Genomic DNA, 17,312 nt, shown 5'->3' on the forward strand with positions numbered 1-17,312 from the left:
CGATTCTTATGCAAACTATCTGGCCACTGTTACGGTAGGTTGCGCAAGTATGTATGAGTGCAGCCTGCGAAGTAGATCTACCAAACAAGCCATAGCATCAGATGACACCTGGGATCTTCGGATATCTGTTCTTTCAATAACGGCACAACGGAGTATTATAACTACCCGGAGCCATAGGACATCGACGTAGACAATAAATGGGTGTGGATCCACGTTGCTAGAACCATCGTTCCCGTATTTTATACATTTACTCACAGATACATAACATTGACATAGAATAATTGAGTCTTGTCTGTTTAGGTGGGAAGGTACAGAAAGATAAAGCTTGAGACTACATATGTAGCTCCAAAGCAATGTACCTCCTTTTACCGCTTCGTTTCACACAAATGGGTTGAAAATGGTTGGGGTGGAGATCGGTGATCGGACCTTTCCCTCCTTAGGCTAACTTATAGTTATAGAGGATTAAGTAATACATCCAATATTAGGCCAACTCTAAATCCGATGTTGTCATAGGTCGAATACCTAGGTAGCAGATAGGCCAACGCCACTGTCCACGCGATAGGGAAACCCACCTAAGCACCCAGCACCTAAGCCCGTCGCAAGTGCGCTGTGGGGATTCCTGGAGCCGTGACCACTTACACTACAACCACCTATCTCCATTATCCATCATCTCAACAACTTTACACCTCACCTCCTATTGAGACATCTTTCATTTCTTGTGTTCACCTGTCTTTGTAATCTATCGAGGTATTTATCCATCGGAAATAAACATCGACGAGACACATTCTGCTTTCCTATCGTCCTTAGTCGTAGCCCAAAACAAACAACAAACCATGGGTGCGAGACGGAAACGACCAACCTCGACCTGTCGCTCTGCCGGCAGAGTAACAGCTCAACTACTCCTTTCATTCCTCGCCATATCTTCTTCTCCAGCTGCTGCTACTATCCAAAACGCAGGGGCAATATACCCAGATACACCGATACTTACACCTCTGATACCTGAACCGCCGCAACCGGCCGAACACACCTTCACCCTACGTCACATATTCCATCACGGGACGTATCGACATCCCGGGCTTCATCGAAGGAAGGATATACTCGAACCGGAAGCTGAAGTATGGCTGGCTGGTGAAAATGGACAAGAGGCGGAGCGAATATTACCCTTAAAGGCGAAGAGCCAGCCTCGGAAGATCGAACGTCTCGTTGACCGACGGCCGAGTACTGTGGATCCGCTAGTCGCCGAGGCTCGCGAACGAGGTTATATTATCGCGAGTAGTCCATCCGCATGGACCGTCGACGATGTCTCGGGCCCCGATGTTACGGATAAAGCAACCGTTTTGAGTATGGCATTTGTAGCTTCCAACGCTTACGTGGAGAAACCCGGAATGCCAGATTGGGACGAAGTTGGAGAGCCATTCAATCGAAGCGCTGATTTCGGCTGGGAGACTGATGGACTAAGAGGTCACATTTGGGGGGATGAGACGAATTCCACGGTTATCATTGGTCTGAAAGGAACTTCGCCAGCAGTTTTTGATGGAGAGGGCACGACTACTAACGACAAAATCAACGACAACCTCTTCTTCAGCTGTTGCTGTGCTCAGCAAGGCCAGTGGTCGTGGCATCAGGTCTGCGATTGCGCGACAGGGACTTATAGTTGTAACAACACGTGTGTAAAGAAGGCGCTGCGTGAGGAAAATAGGTACTACCAGGCAGCACGTGAGCTTTATGCAAACGTCACGGAACTGTATCCAGAGTCAAACATCTGGGTTGCTGGTCATTCATTAGGTGGATCGGTTAGCTCTCTCCTCGGGTTGACCTATGGGCTTCCCGTCGTTACATTCGAGGCTGTTCCTGAGGCATTAGCTGCTGGAAGATTGGGTCTCCCAGTTCCTCCGCACGCAAACCCTGAATATCCTCAAACCCGCGAATACACAGCGTTGTACCACTTCGGGCACACAGCTGATCCTATATATATCGGCACGTGTAACGGTGCAACAGCTTCGTGTTCATTCGCGGGTTACGCAATGGAGTCCGCATGTCATACTGGTCATGAGTGCACATATGACACGGTCGCGGACCACGGCTGGCGAGTAGGTATTGGGACTCACAAGATCCGATCAGTGATCAACGACGTCATCAAGAAATACGATACCGTTCCAGAATGCAAGTTCACTCCGGAATGCCGGGATTGCGGGGGTTGGAAGATGTATGAAAGTAATAGTACAGATGGAACAACATCCTCAAGCAGCTCTAGTACAAGTTTTACTCGTACTCGAACCGCCACCTGCCAGACTCCTGGATGGTAAGATCTGCCTCCCATGTTTTTGAAATTAATGACTAACGATATATAGGTGGGGCTGCCTTGACGAGACTACGACAACAACTGGAACCACTACTTCAACCAGTAGCAGTTCAACCTCTACATGCAAAACTCCCGGTTGGTTCGGCTGCAAGGATCAAACAACTACTAGCATCACCACCACCACTACCTCTACTATCACAACTACGACTACTACGTGTGAGACGCCAGGTTGGTGGGGTTGTAACGATAAGACGACAACGACAACAAGTACCTCGACGTCACTGCCACAAACGCAATCTCATCTCATCACTTCGCCCCCCTCTGTGCCCTTTCCTACTGCCAACCCAGAACCTGAGCCAACGGGATCGCCAAGGTCTCATTGCGTTCATCGCAACTGGGTTGGAATGTGCAAGGAATGGGAGAAGGAACAAGGTGACGATGCAGATGCCGCATGGGCAAACGACGAGATGTAAATCAGTACGCTGTCACAAATTACCTGCCTTTTTATTAGAAGCATATATAGCTTGCTTTAGCTGGACTAGATTGGGATAACATCATGGGTATGCATGTTGGCGTTTTATTATTTTGGATCGGACCGCATTATGCTTTCATCACTTTCAAATTCATTTTCGGCGCAGATGTTGATATTGGTGAAGTAGAGTTTTCATTGTCGCTATCGAGATGATGTGACACGAGCATTGAGCAAGCATACATATATACATCTTGTCTATACTGTTACTATAACCTACAACTATACCTAGCGGCGTATCAACACTGCTGTACAGGTCATGTATTGAGATATAACCAAATAAAAAATTTTTTTTGTAAATTTCATGATGTAAATGCGAATACATATCGACGAAATCCATCCTACCAGCTAGCTAACTATACTGTGCCCTCCCACTCCCATTTTTAATTCCCTTTTGCTTTTTATCTAACCCTTAACTCCACGACTCCAAATTCCTGAGCACGCAACCAGCGCCACCCTCAGATCGAGCCGTTAATCTACCAATGGTATACACCGTCTCCCCAGCCCCCTCAAATTGCTTTTTCACAACTTCCACGTCCGCGGGGCCAACTACCGCCACCATGCCAACTCCGTTGTTGAAAGTCCGCGCCATCTCCGAAGGTGCGACGTTGCCTGCGGATCCGAGCCATTTGAAAACAGGTGGTTGGGGCCAGGCTGCAATGTCGACCTCGGCGGAAAGATGTTTCGGTAGGACGCGCGGGATATTTTCGATAAGTCCACCGCCTGTGATGTGGGCGAGGCCCTTGAGTTGTGGTAGCGCGGAGAGCACAGATTTGACGTAGATGCGGGTCGGCGTTAGGAGGGATTCACCTACACTCTTCGACGTATCCCAAGGCGCGGGACTAGCATAATCGAGCTTCTCGCGCGCAAGGATGCGTCGCACAAGAGAGAAGCCGTTAGAATGAACACCAGACGACGCGAGACCTAGGATAACATCGCCTTCAGCCATGGCATCGTGGCGCGGGAGACGATTGCTCGGGCGCATAACACCAATAGCAGCACCAGCTGCATCGTAGTCTTCGTCACGGTACATACCCGGCATCTCAGCCGTTTCACCACCGACAAGAGCACACCCAGCGTCACGGCAACCAGTGGCAACACTCTCAACGAATACAGCGGCAACTTCGGGGTCAAGTCGACTGCAGCCGAAGTAGTCGAGGAACATAACGGGTTCGGCACCCTGGACGACGAGGTCATTCACGTTCATGGCCACGAGATCAACGCCCACAGTTGTGTGGTTGCGCGTCGCCTGCGCGATCATGAGTTTTGTTCCTACGCCATCGATAGCGCCGACTATAATTGGGGCGTCGCTTGAGAAGCCGGCTTTGGATAAGTCAACTTCGCCTCCGAAGCCACCGATCTCGGCATCGGCACCGGCTCGCCTTGTTGATCTAACAGCATTTCGTATTCGTTCCACAAGTTGATTCCCGGCATCGATGCTTACGCCCGCCTCAGCATACGTTAGAGCTTCCTTAGTATCGGATGTAGGCTTGAAAGCGCGATGCGCGATATCTCGGCGATAGTACATCTTATTGAATTGAATGAGCTTCACGCCTTCGTAGGCCCTGTCGACGGCGGCGCGGAGACTCTCAGCTGCAGTAGCACTAGCAGCTATTACTCGACCACCTGCTGTCTGTAATTTGCCATTGGCTAGCTTCGTTCCGGCGTGGAATATGTTGATGCCTTCGGGAGGTGTCTGCACATTCATCTCATCTCCTTTGGCGTATGCCTCGGGATAACCACCTGCAGCAACGACAACCGTTGCACTGAAATTCGGCTCAACCTTAATTAGGACACTATCCAGGTATCGATCGGAACACGCGACCATTATCTTAGCCAAATCCGTATCTTGCGACAGTAATGGTAAGACAGTCTGCGTCTCGGGGTCTCCGAATCGCACATTGTACTCAAGTACCTTCGGACCGGTCGAAGTGATCATGAGTCCTGTGAAAAGAACACCGACAAATGGCATCTCGTCCTTGCGCATGCCATCAATCGTCGGCTGGATGATATCCCGGTCAATTTGCGCGACAAGATCTGGTGTAGCGATGTTAGTCGGCGCATAACATCCCATACCTCCTGTGTTCAGTCCTGTGTCTCCTTCCCCTATTCTCTTATGATCCTGCGCGGGAGGCAGAGATTTAATTGTGTAACCATCGCTGAAAGTCAGTACGCTTAATTCATCGCCCGTCAGAAATTCTTCGATAACCACCTCGTCTCCAGCAGATCCGAATTCCTTATTCTGCATAATATCCTTGAGCGCCTGGTGCGCTTCTTGCTTTGATGTAGGCATTATAACGCCCTTGCCAGCAGCCAATCCACTCGCCTTTATCACTACGTCGTGTTGTACTTGGTCGAGATATTCTCGGGCCTTGTCGTAGTCGGAGAAATTCTCGTAGGCCGCTGTGGGGATACCATGTTTCTTCATAAAGTCCTTCGAAAAGGTCTTGCTGCCCTCCATCTGCGCGGCCTTCTTGGAAGGACCAAAACTCTTAAGGCCCGCATTCTCGAAGAAATCAACGGCGCCCGCGACAAGAGGTGCTTCTGGGCCGGGTACCACGTAGTTCACATTGTTCTTTCGCGCGAGTTCGAGTAAGGCCGGAAAATCTTCAGCTGAAACGGAGGTATTATTGGTAGTCTTAGGGCAAGTCGCAGTGCCTCCATTTCCGGGTACGGCTATGATGGACTCTACCAGAGGCGACTGGCTGAGCTTCCACGCGATCGCATGTTCCCTTCCTCCATTGCCGATAAGAAGAACACGAAGCGGGTATTCAATTCCCATGGCGAATATTCAGGAAATATTAAGCAAGGTAATAACTCTAATATTAAATAGGGACACCACACAGTCCAATCTCGCAATCGAGAGGAAAGGTTGTTGTAGATGAAGCTTAGTCCCCTTCCAAATTTTTCTGGTGGTGAAAATGCCCCTCACCTTAAATGTTACCCCTCCCCCGCAATCTAGCAGGGTCCTCCTTGTTGCGTCACAATTCGTAGGCCAGCTACATAAAATGTACCCAAGTATCTAGGTATGCAAGTCATAACCACGCGAAATGTGTACAGCCGTAACACTGCGTATATGCGATCTAGAGAGGAAAACTGATACTATTGGTACTTCTTTTATTTAGGTTACCTTTTAACGACTTCTACGTGGAAAATCTCCGAGGTTTGGATTAAGAGGGAACATACTTGACCATAAAAAAAAAAAGCAAACTTCCTAAGAGAAGAACCGTTTGAGTTAACATTAACCCACATACGAACTGCAGATTAGGATCTTCGATGATGTTACACCATCCAAAATACCTGCATCGATACTAAGTACCCAAGTACAATTCATTCTGCAGCTCAAAGAACTCGATTGCTAGAATGCATCAAGGGGTTTCCTAAATAGGTAATGCATTGCTTCAAAACGCTAGCGCGATTAGGAGAGAGGGGTGGCAACCCTACCCAAGTCGATAAGGTACGATAATGCGGCTAATTCTGGAACCCCTCGTGACTCGTGACAACATCAACGGTAGCTGCTTCGTTAAACATGATTTAACCTTATCCATCTTCGATAAAACTCAACTATCATACTCGTATATACATACCTAGGTAGTATCTATTCTTTTACAATCTCAATACCATTCATATCATATCAATTTAACCGCCAAAATCATGTTGCTCATAGGCCTAACTGGCTCTATAGCCACTGGAAAATCAACGGTATCCACTATATTGGCTTCACCTCCTTATTCATTACCTATTGTCGATGCCGATATATTCGCCCGTAAAGTGGTCGAGCCTGGGACAAGAGGCTATAACGCTATTGTGAACTACTTCGGACCTAGCACACCAGACTTATTGGTTCCAATTTCGGACTCTATGCCAGCTAATGGCCCGGATGGCAAAGGCAGACCGCTAAATAGGCCAGCATTGGGGAAACGTGTCTTCGGAAATAGTGAAGAGAAGAAGAAGGATCGAAATGTTCTCAATGGAATTGTTCATCCGGAGGTACGAAAGGAGGTGTATAGGTCTCTCTTTCGAAACTATATCAAGGGCAACTGGGCCGTCGTGCTTGATATTCCATTACTTTTCGAAAGTGGATGGGATAAACTATCCGGCGTGGTAATGGTTGTGGCTGTCCGGGATCCTGAAGTGCAAATGAAAAGGCTCATGGCGCGTGACCCTCATTTAAGCCAGAAAGACGCTCAAAATCGCATAAAAAGTCAGACAGATGTGAGGCTCAAGGCAAAGAGATGTGAAGCAAGGGGCAAAGGGAAGGGGGTGGTTATATGGAACGACGGGTCGAAGGAGGAGCTAAAGGCCAACATAGATGCTGCGCTCGAGAAAATTAGGGCAATTAACCCGCCATGGTGGAATTGGGTCTGCCTTCTTGTCCCTCCGATAGGGGTCGCTGCAGGTGTATGGGTATATTGGCAAAACATCAATATTAACAAGAGGTGGAGTAAGATTGAACAGGACGAGATCGCAAAGCTATGATATTACAGTCTAGTTTCTCCAGGCGTTGTGTGTACATACCTCGTTACCTAGGTATATGTGCATCAATCTTCCAATCCACAGTGTCTAGGTACGCATCTCTTATCTCTATCTCATATTACGATATCATTGCTGTGCTTGAATATATCAACATATCTCTACCATGTGCTAATAACATATCAACGCGAACTATCCGGGAAAGGCACTACACGTGATGTACTGTGCATAGATACGTCACAGTATAAAGTATCTGATTTTTAGTATAGGAAGACGAATATTGAAAAGAGGAAAGTGCGAAAGAATTTCTAGCAATAGGGAAACAACCACTGTGCAAAGATCATTCATCCGATAAGAGATCGCTAAGTTGATTTCTCGATGCACAAACTATCTTTCTTTTCTACTTATACCACCTTTTTTTTCACGAGTTCTTTCATCCACCCAAACTCCTCCCACCTTCATACCTTTTTTTTTCTTCACTTCATCATCACCATTTCGACGCCGACCGATTGGTACCTGTACCAATCTCGCGATTTCACTTCTTTCATATTACTGTCTACTTTCACATTTATTACATTCATCATCTGAAATCGCCTTTCGAGTGATTATTCGGCGTCACACCCGATAATTCTCACCTCATTTACTATCCCGTCCGTTCTCTCCACGACAGGTCGTCAATACCGACACCATGCCGCCTAATTCATTCGCCGAGTGGATTGTGGGCCGCAATTGTATACCGAGGGACAAAAAGAAGTCCAAGACTCATACGTCAAATAAAAATCGAGATGTCTGGAACCTGGCGCTCAACACCAACGACAGGGCGCAATCCGACACCATCCAGCTGACCTACCCAAGAACCGGACGTTCCACCCGGGTTGTGAGCGTCAACGACACGGACCAAGTTCGACGCATACATGATATGCACCAAATTAAGCAACTTCCCGTCGTAATTCCTGTTGACTCGGATACTGAATCCGATTCGTCTGAGGAAAGTTGCGACTGCACCTGTTGCTCTCAAGCTGTTTGCTGCTGCCCATACAACTGTTGTTGCTCGCAGCAAAAGGATTCAAATAATACCAAGCAAGTCACCTTCAATGATACGAAACAGGAGTATGAGTATAATAACCATGACACCAGTCCGGCGGTCATAAACGTCAAACAGGAAACCAAGCAACCCCAGGCGCCGCAAGCAGATAACAGCAAGCAGATCACCTATAAGACCGAGCCTGCAACCGACGACGCAACTAGTGAAAGCGAAGCCGAGGCAAGTCCTAAGAAGGAAACCCCAAAGAAAAAGGGGAACGCTAAGGGCAAGAATAACCAAGAAGCCGCAAGACCAGCCACCCAGAAAGGTCAGCAAAATAAACAGCAAGGAAATCAAGGAAAGCAGCAAGGGGGGAAAGCCATGAATAAGAACTGGAACGGAAACAAATCCGCAAAACTCTTCGCCGATCTCGATGTTGATGATGCCCAAGACGTAGAGGAAGACGGGGCAAGACAAAGACAAAGAGAGGAACGAAGGGAGGCGGTGCGCCAATCTGCTCTTACACCTAGAACCCGTCAAGCCAACTCTCTTCTACCGCCTCAACGCCGTGTATTAGACGTCGAGCACCTATATGAGACGGATCAAGACCCTCGACCTAACGCATTCTTCGACAATGTCAATAGCTCTGCACGCGTATACCACGGGCCAGCTTATGGTAACCCATACGGTGGAATGTATCCCAGCGGAGTTAACAATCAACCGGGACCAGGCGCGTTTGGAAACGGGCCACAGAATATAATGCAAGATGCATGGGGCAACAGGTATATACCTGCTTCTGGTAGACAGCTTGGACGACCTCTTGGACCGGCTCCTCCTCCCCATATGCGACAACAGGCTCCCCAACCCCAACCCCAAATAAACCCAAACAACTGGTACCAAGGAGACGGGTGTGTGAATATAGGCGAACCCGTCATGAAATCCCCCCCCGCAAAACCTCAAGCCACCAAAGTTGCACCCCCCAGCGACCGTGGTGGTCAATCAAACGTGATGCCCACCGTTGAGCGTGCGAGCTCCCATGGCTCAAACAAAAGTATGAACCGTACTAAGAATTGGAGAAACGGCAACGGTAGCTGGAACGGCGAGAAAAAGGATCTTCTCAGCAGTCTAAATGATATGATTCTAAACGACAGGGTTGAAGCGATTGCTAGGACATCGAATCAGAGTAAGAGTAGGAGTAAGACTGCGAGCAAAGAGCCTACCCCGATGTCTGGGGCATGGGGCAATCAAAACCGGGAGAACCAAAGCGGTGGAGATTGGGCGCCTGGTAACGACCAGGGCTGGGACGGCAATAACGCTGGCGAGTGGGGATTCGGTGATGGTAATGACAACGGCAGCAACAACGGCAACGGCAACGGCAACGGCAACGGCAACAATAGCCCGCGCCACAGCCCCAACAATGTCTTTGGTGGCGCTATATGTGGTCACGATAACAACAGCAATAACGGTAACGGATTCGGCAGTCACAACGGTAGCCGCAATGGCAGTCGTAACGGTAGCGGCGGTAGTTACGGGTACCCACCTAGAAATCACGTACCCGGTAGCTGGCCAGCTACATCCCCAGCCCGCCCCAAGGGCCGTCATCTGAGTCCAGACAACGTTTTCGGAGACGCCGGAAACGCTAGCGAGTGGCCTAACGACTTCGGCGACGGCGACGGCAATCAGCGCTCGGGCTGGCAAGACCCTACTGCGGCTCAGAGTTCTGGCGGGGCCTTCGACAATGACGATAACAATGGCGGTGCGTGGGATGCCGAGGGAACCTGGTAGGACGGGTATGTTTTCATTCCTATTTAACTCCCGCTTTAATTCTTGACGCACTTACTGACTCTTTCTACAGCACTAGTTTCCTCCAAGCGTTCGACTTTCGCGGAATGGTTAGGGAGTTAGGGGTCGCTTCTTGTATGAGTTTATTTTTCATTTACATGATTCTGCATTTTCTCCTCAATTTGCTGTATAACGGCTTGTAATCCTCGATACCCCAGGGAGGCGTGCCAATCGGTTAGGATGGAAGGTTTGCGCATATCGCGCCTTTGTGTCTGTCTCTGAGTTTAGAGACAAAAGGGGTATCGCTAGCTAGCTTATATGCACGCGGCTAGTGGTTTGTGCTGGAGGATGGGTAGGAGGGTAAGCACAATAGCACAAAGCATGAGGAGTACGAGGACGGGAGAAAATATTCACGGGTGAGCGGGTGGCCCGCTTCATGTACACAGGCAGACACCAGCTTCTTGCTGTTACACAGATGAATGCGCATTTTGACGCCACAAAAAAAAATGATAAACTTATTGCGTGCTGTGAATCCGTGATACTTTAAAGGAGGTATGTTCGTAATACTAATGAGGTTTAGAGGCGATAGACTTTTGGTTAAAGATAATCGGCGTTTTGATTGGTTAGGTTAGTGGGTAATCGCTGCATCACTACACTAAATCAACATCTCACATATGTATCTTGCGCTTCGAAACAAACATTCTAGCTTTGGGAGTGGAATTGTTCCTATTGATGTGAAGAGGTAAACTAAAGCAACTTCATCGTAGGTCAAAAAGAGAAAACAATGATAACCGGTCTTGAATCTCGAGGCCGTTTTTTTCTCTATGCGCGAAACGAATCTGAGCATGCCTCGCTAGACGTGAGGCTTTTTGCCGAATAGAAAGGAAGATATCCCCAGAGGGCAGAAGGAAATAAACCAAAGCGAAACCAAATCAACAGATTAAGGAAATCCATAAACTACAACGAGCAATTTGGTCAACACCGAAGTCCTTCCATCTACTCCTCATCTGAATCCTCCTCGGCCTCCTCAAGCCACTTGAGGAAGGGCTCCGCGGCACGGCGAATCTTCTTCGAAGTCGAGAGATCGACATACTTTTTGCTAGCCTTGGTTCCCCACTTCTGGATCACCTCCTCGCTGACAAGATCCTTGTCGTAGAGCTGATGAAGGACCTTCACAATCTTGTCGCTAGTCATCAACTCAGGATGATCTTTGCCTTGGGAAGAGAGGAGACGCTCAATACCACCCAGGAGGGCCTTCTCGTGGCGTTCAGTAGTAATGACCTGAGAGCAATTAATAAGATATTGAGTGAATTGGGGAGGAATATTGGCTTACCTGCTTGAGCATCGCGGCACGCTTAGGGATCTGAGTGATGATGTTCTCATCGAATAGAGTCTGGACTAGAACCAAGACGGTCTTGTGCTTGGTCTCGATTCCAAGTTCTTTAGCTTTGACATAGATAGAGATGTCATCAACCTTGTTAATGCTACCGGTTTTAGTAGCCTCTTCCTGAATCCAGTCGCCCAGGGTGTCGTAGACAGTGTGGCCACCGCCCTCTCCATCCTCGTCCTCGTCATCAGCACCGCCAAGAACAAGCTTCTGACGGAACTCGCTGGGTAGCTGGCTCTGACGGGCCTTGACAGCCTTCTCGGACATATCGACAGCCCAATCATCGTCTTTAACCTCAGTGGGGGCGTCGATGACTTGGGCGTCGGCGTTGATCTTGCGAGTAAACTCGTCGTCGCTACCAGCATCGTCATCCTCATCATTCTTGTCATTGGTCTCGTTAGAGCTGTTCTCAGAATTCTTGCCATCGCTTCCTTGGCCGTTCTCTTTGTTGCCATTCTGAAGAGCCTGCTGCTTGGCCTTGCGAGCGGCCTTGCGTTCAGCTTTGTCTTTCTTGCCGCCTTTCTTAGGCTGGTTCTTCAGAATGAAACCGCTCAGTTTCAGGCGGAGATCGACGTCAGTGCGCTGACCACAAGCCTTGCAGTCAAGGACAATGTGGCCATCCTTGATAACGACATCGGTCTCAGGGTTCTTGCACTTCTTGCAGAGAACGAACTTGTTGATGAAACCATCAAGGTGGTCTTGCAACTTAGCGGCATCGTGAGCACCGTTGATAATCCAACGATCATCAGGAGGGTCAATATTGGTCTGAGCGCCAAGCTCGAAACCGAAGTACTTGATGACGTAGGACCCTGGACGGGCAAGAGATGCAGCAACGCTGCTCAGGTTGACGACGACAGTCTTGATACCATTGCCTTTGCCTTCAATTTTAGTCTGGAGCTTTTCCATCTTGTAGCGATAGAAGGCATCGGTGACATCACGACGAACGTTGACGAGCGCCATTTTTGCGGTGTTATTCTAATAAGGCTATCGAAGCAGAGAGACGGTTTCGGCCTTTGTTGGTGGGCGGATGCGAATTCCTTGGAAATAGAGACGAGAAGACTAGATAGTCATTCGTAGGTAGTTGGAGGATGATGTGGGAGAGGATCGGGCAAGCCAGGATCTCAATAGAGAGGACTGTTCCTAGTGGACATAGGGAAGACTGGATGATAATTGCCGGCGTTCGGAGGCATTAACTCGGGTGATGCGATCACGGTTCAGTTTCAACCGACGGAGCTGATATTAGGGCTACAAGGTTTCCGCGGTATGCGAAATGATTGCAGCGTGAGGGGAGGTAGGTGTTTAAACACAGCGGTCTTGTCGTGCTGATACATAAACAACAGTGTGTCCCGTACCCTTTTACGTAGAGGGTGTAGTTGGTTTTGTTGAAAGTCTTGAGACGGCAAGCGAAAAGCAGACCTTGTACCTCAAGATTCTGAATATCAGAGATTTGTGTATGTAGGTAGCGCTTAGGCGGCTAGGTGGATAGAAGTAATCGTAGGATTGAGGGTTGTGAGGTTCGCTGAGATCAGCGTGAAAATGGGCTCAGTAGAACAGATTTTAATTAGCAGCGACCGCCGCAAGATTCAATCTCGCTATTGCTGTGAGGTAACAAGCAAGAGCTACAAACGCCGGAAGCGACGAATGAGGTTTGGTTTCGTTGATATTGTTGTTGTTGGTGGTGATTGTTGCTATTTTATGGTGAAGGAGGGAAAAGAAGGATGTGTGGTTGGGAAAAGTTAAGAAAGAGAGGAGTGAGAGAAGTGAGAGAGTGAGAAGAAATTTAAAAAGAGGAGGGCAAGTCAAAGGGAAAAATGGTGCTGAGGAAATCGCGCCGTGGTGCGTGGTGCGTGGTGGTGGATTACCTAAAAGCCAAATGAAATTTTGTGCAAGCACCGCCCGCTAAATTCGTACCATTTACATGTACCATTCAGTGGATTTCACAGGAGCGCATCCCACCTAAACTATAACAAACTTTTAGCATTTTGGCACTCAAAGGACGCCACATGTGGGCCGCATGTTGCTCTAGGTTGCCCAGAATCATCTCTAATTCCTTAGCGTATTAAGTGTGTACGTGCATACATGAGGGATAACTAACGCTCGGTACTTATCTCAAGGTACTGACGGTCGCCAGACTAGGTGGATAGGTATAATGAATTCCTAATTCAGCCTTGTATAGCATGTTTTCCCTTTGCTGTGGATTTGTCGCAAATAATCACACGTGGAAGAACAGCATCGAATTTTTAAGTAAGGCAATGAAAGCCGAGGTGCATATTTAGTGAACTCCGAGATGTAACTCGGAGCTAAGTGCACAACGAGGCAGACTCAAGTTTAGATACATCCCAGGCTTCAGCCTGTTAATTTGTATATATCCTTCAACGTAAGCCAAACCCAGAATTCCTTACATCCATGGATATCTCCTGAAATATAAATCCGAGGTCAACTTTCGCAATCAACAATTTCTACAAATTACTCAACTCAGGTACCCGACTACCTACCCAACCATCAACCAACATATTAATATTTTATGCTGTGTACCGAACGTTACCTGCATTGACAATATCGTCGTTACTGTCATCTAACTTCGACCGTCTCACTATCCAAATAGGGTCAATAAGAAACTTTAGACCATATGGGGTAGGTAAGCACCCGACTGATTCGTGGTGTTGTTTGCTTTTCATAACGTCACCATGATATTGGGCAACTATGAATGTATCAATAATTATGTAGTTGGTATTGATAGCTCACATTTTAGAATACAAATTCCCGTAAAGAGTATATAGGTAGGTACATGCATACCTCGTACTCCTAAACCCAACTATATAAGCAGGATCTCAAATGGTAGAGAATATATCACGGAATATTCTATATTTTTCTCGTAGACTTGCTGCCTTACCAAGATACTAGAGAGAATCTGGACTACTCTCTATTCGTACCTCCGGAGTAATTAATACATTGCCTTACCTATGCACATATAAATGTGTATAGCCTGCATCTGCCTTGCATTGTATTGTGCATCTAGCGCCAATCATACCCACACCGTGCCCTGCCGGTCATGGCTGATTCGATTTATCTAGCTAGGTTCCTCCCTGGACTGGGCTGCATGCTCCCAGATTTACTCCCCCCCAAAGTTCCTTGGCACGCGGGAGGCATATATGAATCTAGAGTAACCCAAGATGTTGCGGCATATTCGTCCCAAGTCAGGTAGAAATCAAGCAGACTTACCATTTCTTGAAAGTAGGTGTTCATTGTACAGTCGTAAGAAGTATGTAGAGGCACGAGTCTTTAGTATTCCACCTTTCTGCTCTGGATTTATAGTCTTACATCGTGAGCAGTGCATCCGAGGGCATTTACCTTCATTACTCATATAGAAAATCTACGGCCGCCTGCATATGCACAATGCAACCTGGCAGCGCATGCTACGACCCGCCAAGATGTCAGCGGTCACGATTCCCTTATGAGGAAATATATTTCACACATTGCCCAAGGCTTATATTCTTGGGGATTACCCTCTAGTCTAATGCCTGAACTAGGGGTCAGAAGTAAACGAGCCTCCTACCAACGCCTATGCCCTTTGTGGTCTCTTTCGACCAAATTCCGCAAATCCTTAAACCTGACGCCCATCAACACTTGATGGGAATCATGCGCCATGAATGTCCTATGTGCTAACTGCAATCGAGCCCGTGTGGAGTACGTAGGTATCCGTTCATATGGGTGTGGAGCTGATGCTTAACGAGACTCGATGCTGTAATAGAAGTGAAGTCGCTTGGGGGTATAGAAGGGATGAAATCAGATATAATCATCTGTTATAGGAAGCATCGAGTCGATTTATAGCCGCGGGGATGGCTCATGAAGAAGGTTCCTCTTTGGACTGCGGGGGCTGTAATCCTGCACTTTGTGCAACTTGCTTCCATATCGATAACTCTCGGTAGGCTCGTTCGCATTCCAACTTGAGTTTATCGTTAGAAGCACTGAGTTCTTGGATGGCTTGTTCTGTGAGTAGCTTTTCCAACGTCCATTTTTCAATGTTCTGCACCTCGTTTTCCTTTAACTGAGTGATAAACATGACAGCACGTTGCAAGATCGATCCCTTGTTCTTCTCGCATCCAGGAACAATCTTAGCAAGCTCGTTGATACCTTCATTAATGGTTTCGCGTCGGCGACGCTCAACTATGATATGATTAGCATAATACTTCCTAAGTAGTGTGCTAAACACAAAACATACCCTCCTTGTGATTATCTTTGCGCATCTTATGCCACTCTTCCGAACCTACAGCTGGTTTAGAATTTGATGCCGATGTCGCGTATGCTGGTTGAGGTCTGACACCATTTTGTGGCGTTACAAGACCATTTCCAGCCGTATCAGGAAGACCGTCGTTGTGAATCATGTCATTATGACCAAATGAATCCTGGTGGTGTTCTGATTCTGCTGCGGTTTGCGCCGCAAACGTCTCCTCTGTGGGCTGAGGAACATGTATGGTGGGATACATTGTTCCTAGCGCGGCCGCGGCGGTGCTCGACGCATTTGCGTGGTCGGAAGCGTCATGGTGGTCAGCTGCAGCCTGCTGGAGGGCAGAAAAATCAGCGTTCGTTGCCGCTTGTGCTGCTGCTTGCGCGGCTTCAACGGCACTCTCGACATAAGCTGCATCTGGAGTTCCCGACATTGCTGTGGTAGGGATGCGCTTGGCTCGTCGTAAATCGGGGGAAGAATCTGGCGCGCCACGCTTCCTCTTCTGGCTAGGACTAGTAGGCGACGAGGCGTTAAAATCGTTCTGATCCGCAACGGCAGCGTCAGCCATGGCGGCCAGTTGCTCGCGATTGATATGAGTCAGAGGCTCAAGGAGCGACTCCGTATGAGAGTAGCCGTTGGACTCCATGGTCACTTAGCTTTGGGGACTGATTGTAGTCGATCAACGACACCTACTGTGGATCCCACCGCCGACACGGTCTATACACGGCGCGTACACGAACCGTACGCGCAAAAGTATGTGACAGATTCCAATCTTGTCACGGCCAATCTATAAATGTCAGTACTTATAACATCGCCGTTACGATGCGTAGAGATTAGAGATGTGCATTGCCGCCACTATTTATGAAATCAATTATAAGGGGAATTGAATGGGCTGAGATAAAAGTGTCGCTTGGAAGAAATAGCGACAGCGGTGTTTGGTGCACTTTGGCGCATTCATAAAATAAACATATACGTGTGTCAAGAAAGTAGACAAGAAGATGTTTAACATCAATGATAGTGATGAGAGAACATGATGAAGGCGGCGCCGATGGCTTTTAAGATAGAAATATTTTCTTCAAAAGGTGGCTTGGCTGACAGATTATAGATGGTTAAGGGCGCATTGGGGATTGCGACTTAGATGGACCTCCACGTCATTTACAGACGAGATCTGCAAGTCGTACAGTTTTTTGCATCTAAGTAGATCATCGTGAGAGGTGCGATGAACTGCGGACGCAAAATAAAAAATTTCGCATATTTTCGCTAGAAGAAAAAAAAAAAAAAGCTGATGATGGCGATGTCGCAAATTGAAAGAATAAAGAATTGACTCTGATGATAATGACTGCGACAGCAACGATACCCGATCTCGAATTGCTGCGCAACAGAAGACGACGAGAGGTATAGAGATAGAAAGCTCGAAAATGAACTTACGGGAGATCATGTGCCAGGTCTCGTGCAATGCTATGCTATGCGGCAGCGCAAAATGCCTAGGTTGGTGCTTGGATCTTCCAGCGTCAAGTGACTTCACGTGTTTTCGAGTGAAATAGCCTCGAATAGGCGTGATTTTGTGGGAATATCAAAGGAACGGAC

The 17,312-nt window shown here is 47.8% G+C and overlaps 7 protein-coding genes across 7 annotated transcripts; 3 read left to right on the plus strand and 4 right to left on the minus strand.

The window, feature by feature from the left end:
* The first annotated feature begins 587 nt into the window (after positions 1-587).
* F4822DRAFT_29380 (alpha/beta-hydrolase) lies at positions 588-3,133 on the plus strand. Its single transcript, XM_051455074.1, has 2 exons — positions 588-2,302; positions 2,352-3,133. Exons 1-2 carry the CDS (start codon positions 834-836, stop codon positions 2,773-2,775), a joined length of 1,893 nt encoding a protein of 630 aa, XP_051319674.1. The 5' UTR covers positions 588-833; the 3' UTR covers positions 2,776-3,133.
* On the minus strand, positions 3,133-5,754 carry F4822DRAFT_386326 (phosphoribosylamine--glycine ligase). Its single transcript, XM_051456704.1, has one exon. The coding sequence runs from the start codon at positions 5,611-5,613 to the stop codon at positions 3,244-3,246; it is 2,370 nt and encodes a 789-aa protein (XP_051319675.1). The 5' UTR covers positions 5,614-5,754; the 3' UTR covers positions 3,133-3,243.
* A 279-nt stretch (positions 5,755-6,033) lies between these two features.
* On the plus strand, positions 6,034-7,739 carry F4822DRAFT_29395 (dephospho-CoA kinase). Its single transcript, XM_051455078.1, has 2 exons — positions 6,034-7,398; positions 7,574-7,739. The coding sequence occupies exon 1, from the start codon at positions 6,486-6,488 to the stop codon at positions 7,308-7,310; it is 825 nt and encodes a 274-aa protein (XP_051319676.1). The 5' UTR covers positions 6,034-6,485; the 3' UTR covers positions 7,311-7,398; positions 7,574-7,739.
* Positions 7,652-10,299, plus strand: F4822DRAFT_29392 (uncharacterized protein). Its single transcript, XM_051455077.1, has 2 exons — positions 7,652-10,118; positions 10,184-10,299. The coding sequence occupies exon 1, from the start codon at positions 7,993-7,995 to the stop codon at positions 10,111-10,113; it is 2,121 nt and encodes a 706-aa protein (XP_051319677.1). The 5' UTR covers positions 7,652-7,992; the 3' UTR covers positions 10,114-10,118; positions 10,184-10,299.
* Positions 10,300-11,106: 807 nt separating this feature from the next.
* F4822DRAFT_424369 (domain found in IF2B/IF5-domain-containing protein) lies at positions 11,107-12,457 on the minus strand (the record flags this gene model as incomplete). Its single annotated transcript, XM_051460133.1, has 2 exons — positions 11,107-11,391; positions 11,444-12,457. The coding sequence occupies 2 exons, from the start codon at positions 12,455-12,457 to the stop codon at positions 11,107-11,109; spliced, it is 1,299 nt and encodes a 432-aa protein (XP_051319678.1).
* A 2,646-nt stretch (positions 12,458-15,103) lies between these two features.
* On the minus strand, positions 15,104-16,585 carry F4822DRAFT_29462 (uncharacterized protein). The gene is made up of 3 exons (XM_051455089.1): positions 16,419-16,585; positions 15,720-16,365; positions 15,104-15,664 (listed from the first exon to the last, which is right to left on the minus strand). Exons 2-3 carry the CDS (start codon positions 16,291-16,293, stop codon positions 15,342-15,344), a joined length of 897 nt encoding a protein of 298 aa, XP_051319679.1. The 5' UTR covers positions 16,294-16,365; positions 16,419-16,585; the 3' UTR covers positions 15,104-15,341.
* On the minus strand, positions 16,428-17,300 carry F4822DRAFT_29488 (uncharacterized protein). Its single transcript, XM_051455093.1, has 2 exons — positions 16,822-17,300; positions 16,428-16,512 (listed from the first exon to the last, which is right to left on the minus strand). Exon 1 carries the CDS (start codon positions 17,161-17,163, stop codon positions 16,825-16,827), a length of 339 nt encoding a protein of 112 aa, XP_051319680.1. The 5' UTR covers positions 17,164-17,300; the 3' UTR covers positions 16,428-16,512; positions 16,822-16,824.
* Between the last annotated feature and the right edge of the window lie 12 nt (positions 17,301-17,312).

This window comes from Hypoxylon trugodes, assembly GCF_022578975.1.
Source record: "Hypoxylon trugodes strain CBS 135444 unplaced genomic scaffold F4822scaffold_1, whole genome shotgun sequence".
In the NCBI taxonomy this organism is placed as follows: Eukaryota; Fungi; Ascomycota; class Sordariomycetes; order Xylariales; family Hypoxylaceae; genus Hypoxylon; species Hypoxylon trugodes.

Bases quoted from the DNA above. Each gene is read 5' to 3' on its own strand.
- F4822DRAFT_29395 (XM_051455078.1), top strand. From the start codon at position 6,486: ATGTTGCTCATAGGCCTAACTGGCTCTATAGCCACTGGAAAATCAACG.
- F4822DRAFT_29380 (XM_051455074.1), top strand. From the start codon at position 834: ATGGGTGCGAGACGGAAACGACCAACCTCGACCTGTCGCTCTGCCGGC. The intron at 2,303-2,351 runs GTAAGATCTGCC...AACGATATATAG, and splicing joins ACCTGCCAGACTCCTGGATG to GTGGGGCTGCCTTGACGAGA.
- F4822DRAFT_29392 (XM_051455077.1), top strand. From the start codon at position 7,993: ATGCCGCCTAATTCATTCGCCGAGTGGATTGTGGGCCGCAATTGTATA.
- F4822DRAFT_386326 (XM_051456704.1), bottom strand. From the start codon at position 5,613: ATGGGAATTGAATACCCGCTTCGTGTTCTTCTTATCGGCAATGGAGGA.
- F4822DRAFT_29462 (XM_051455089.1), bottom strand. From the start codon at position 16,293: ATGGCTGACGCTGCCGTTGCGGATCAGAACGATTTTAACGCCTCGTCG. The intron at 15,665-15,719 runs GTATGTTTTGTG...ATCATATCATAG, and splicing joins CAAAGATAATCACAAGGAGG to TTGAGCGTCGCCGACGCGAA.
- F4822DRAFT_29488 (XM_051455093.1), bottom strand. From the start codon at position 17,163: ATGATCTCCCGTAAGTTCATTTTCGAGCTTTCTATCTCTATACCTCTC.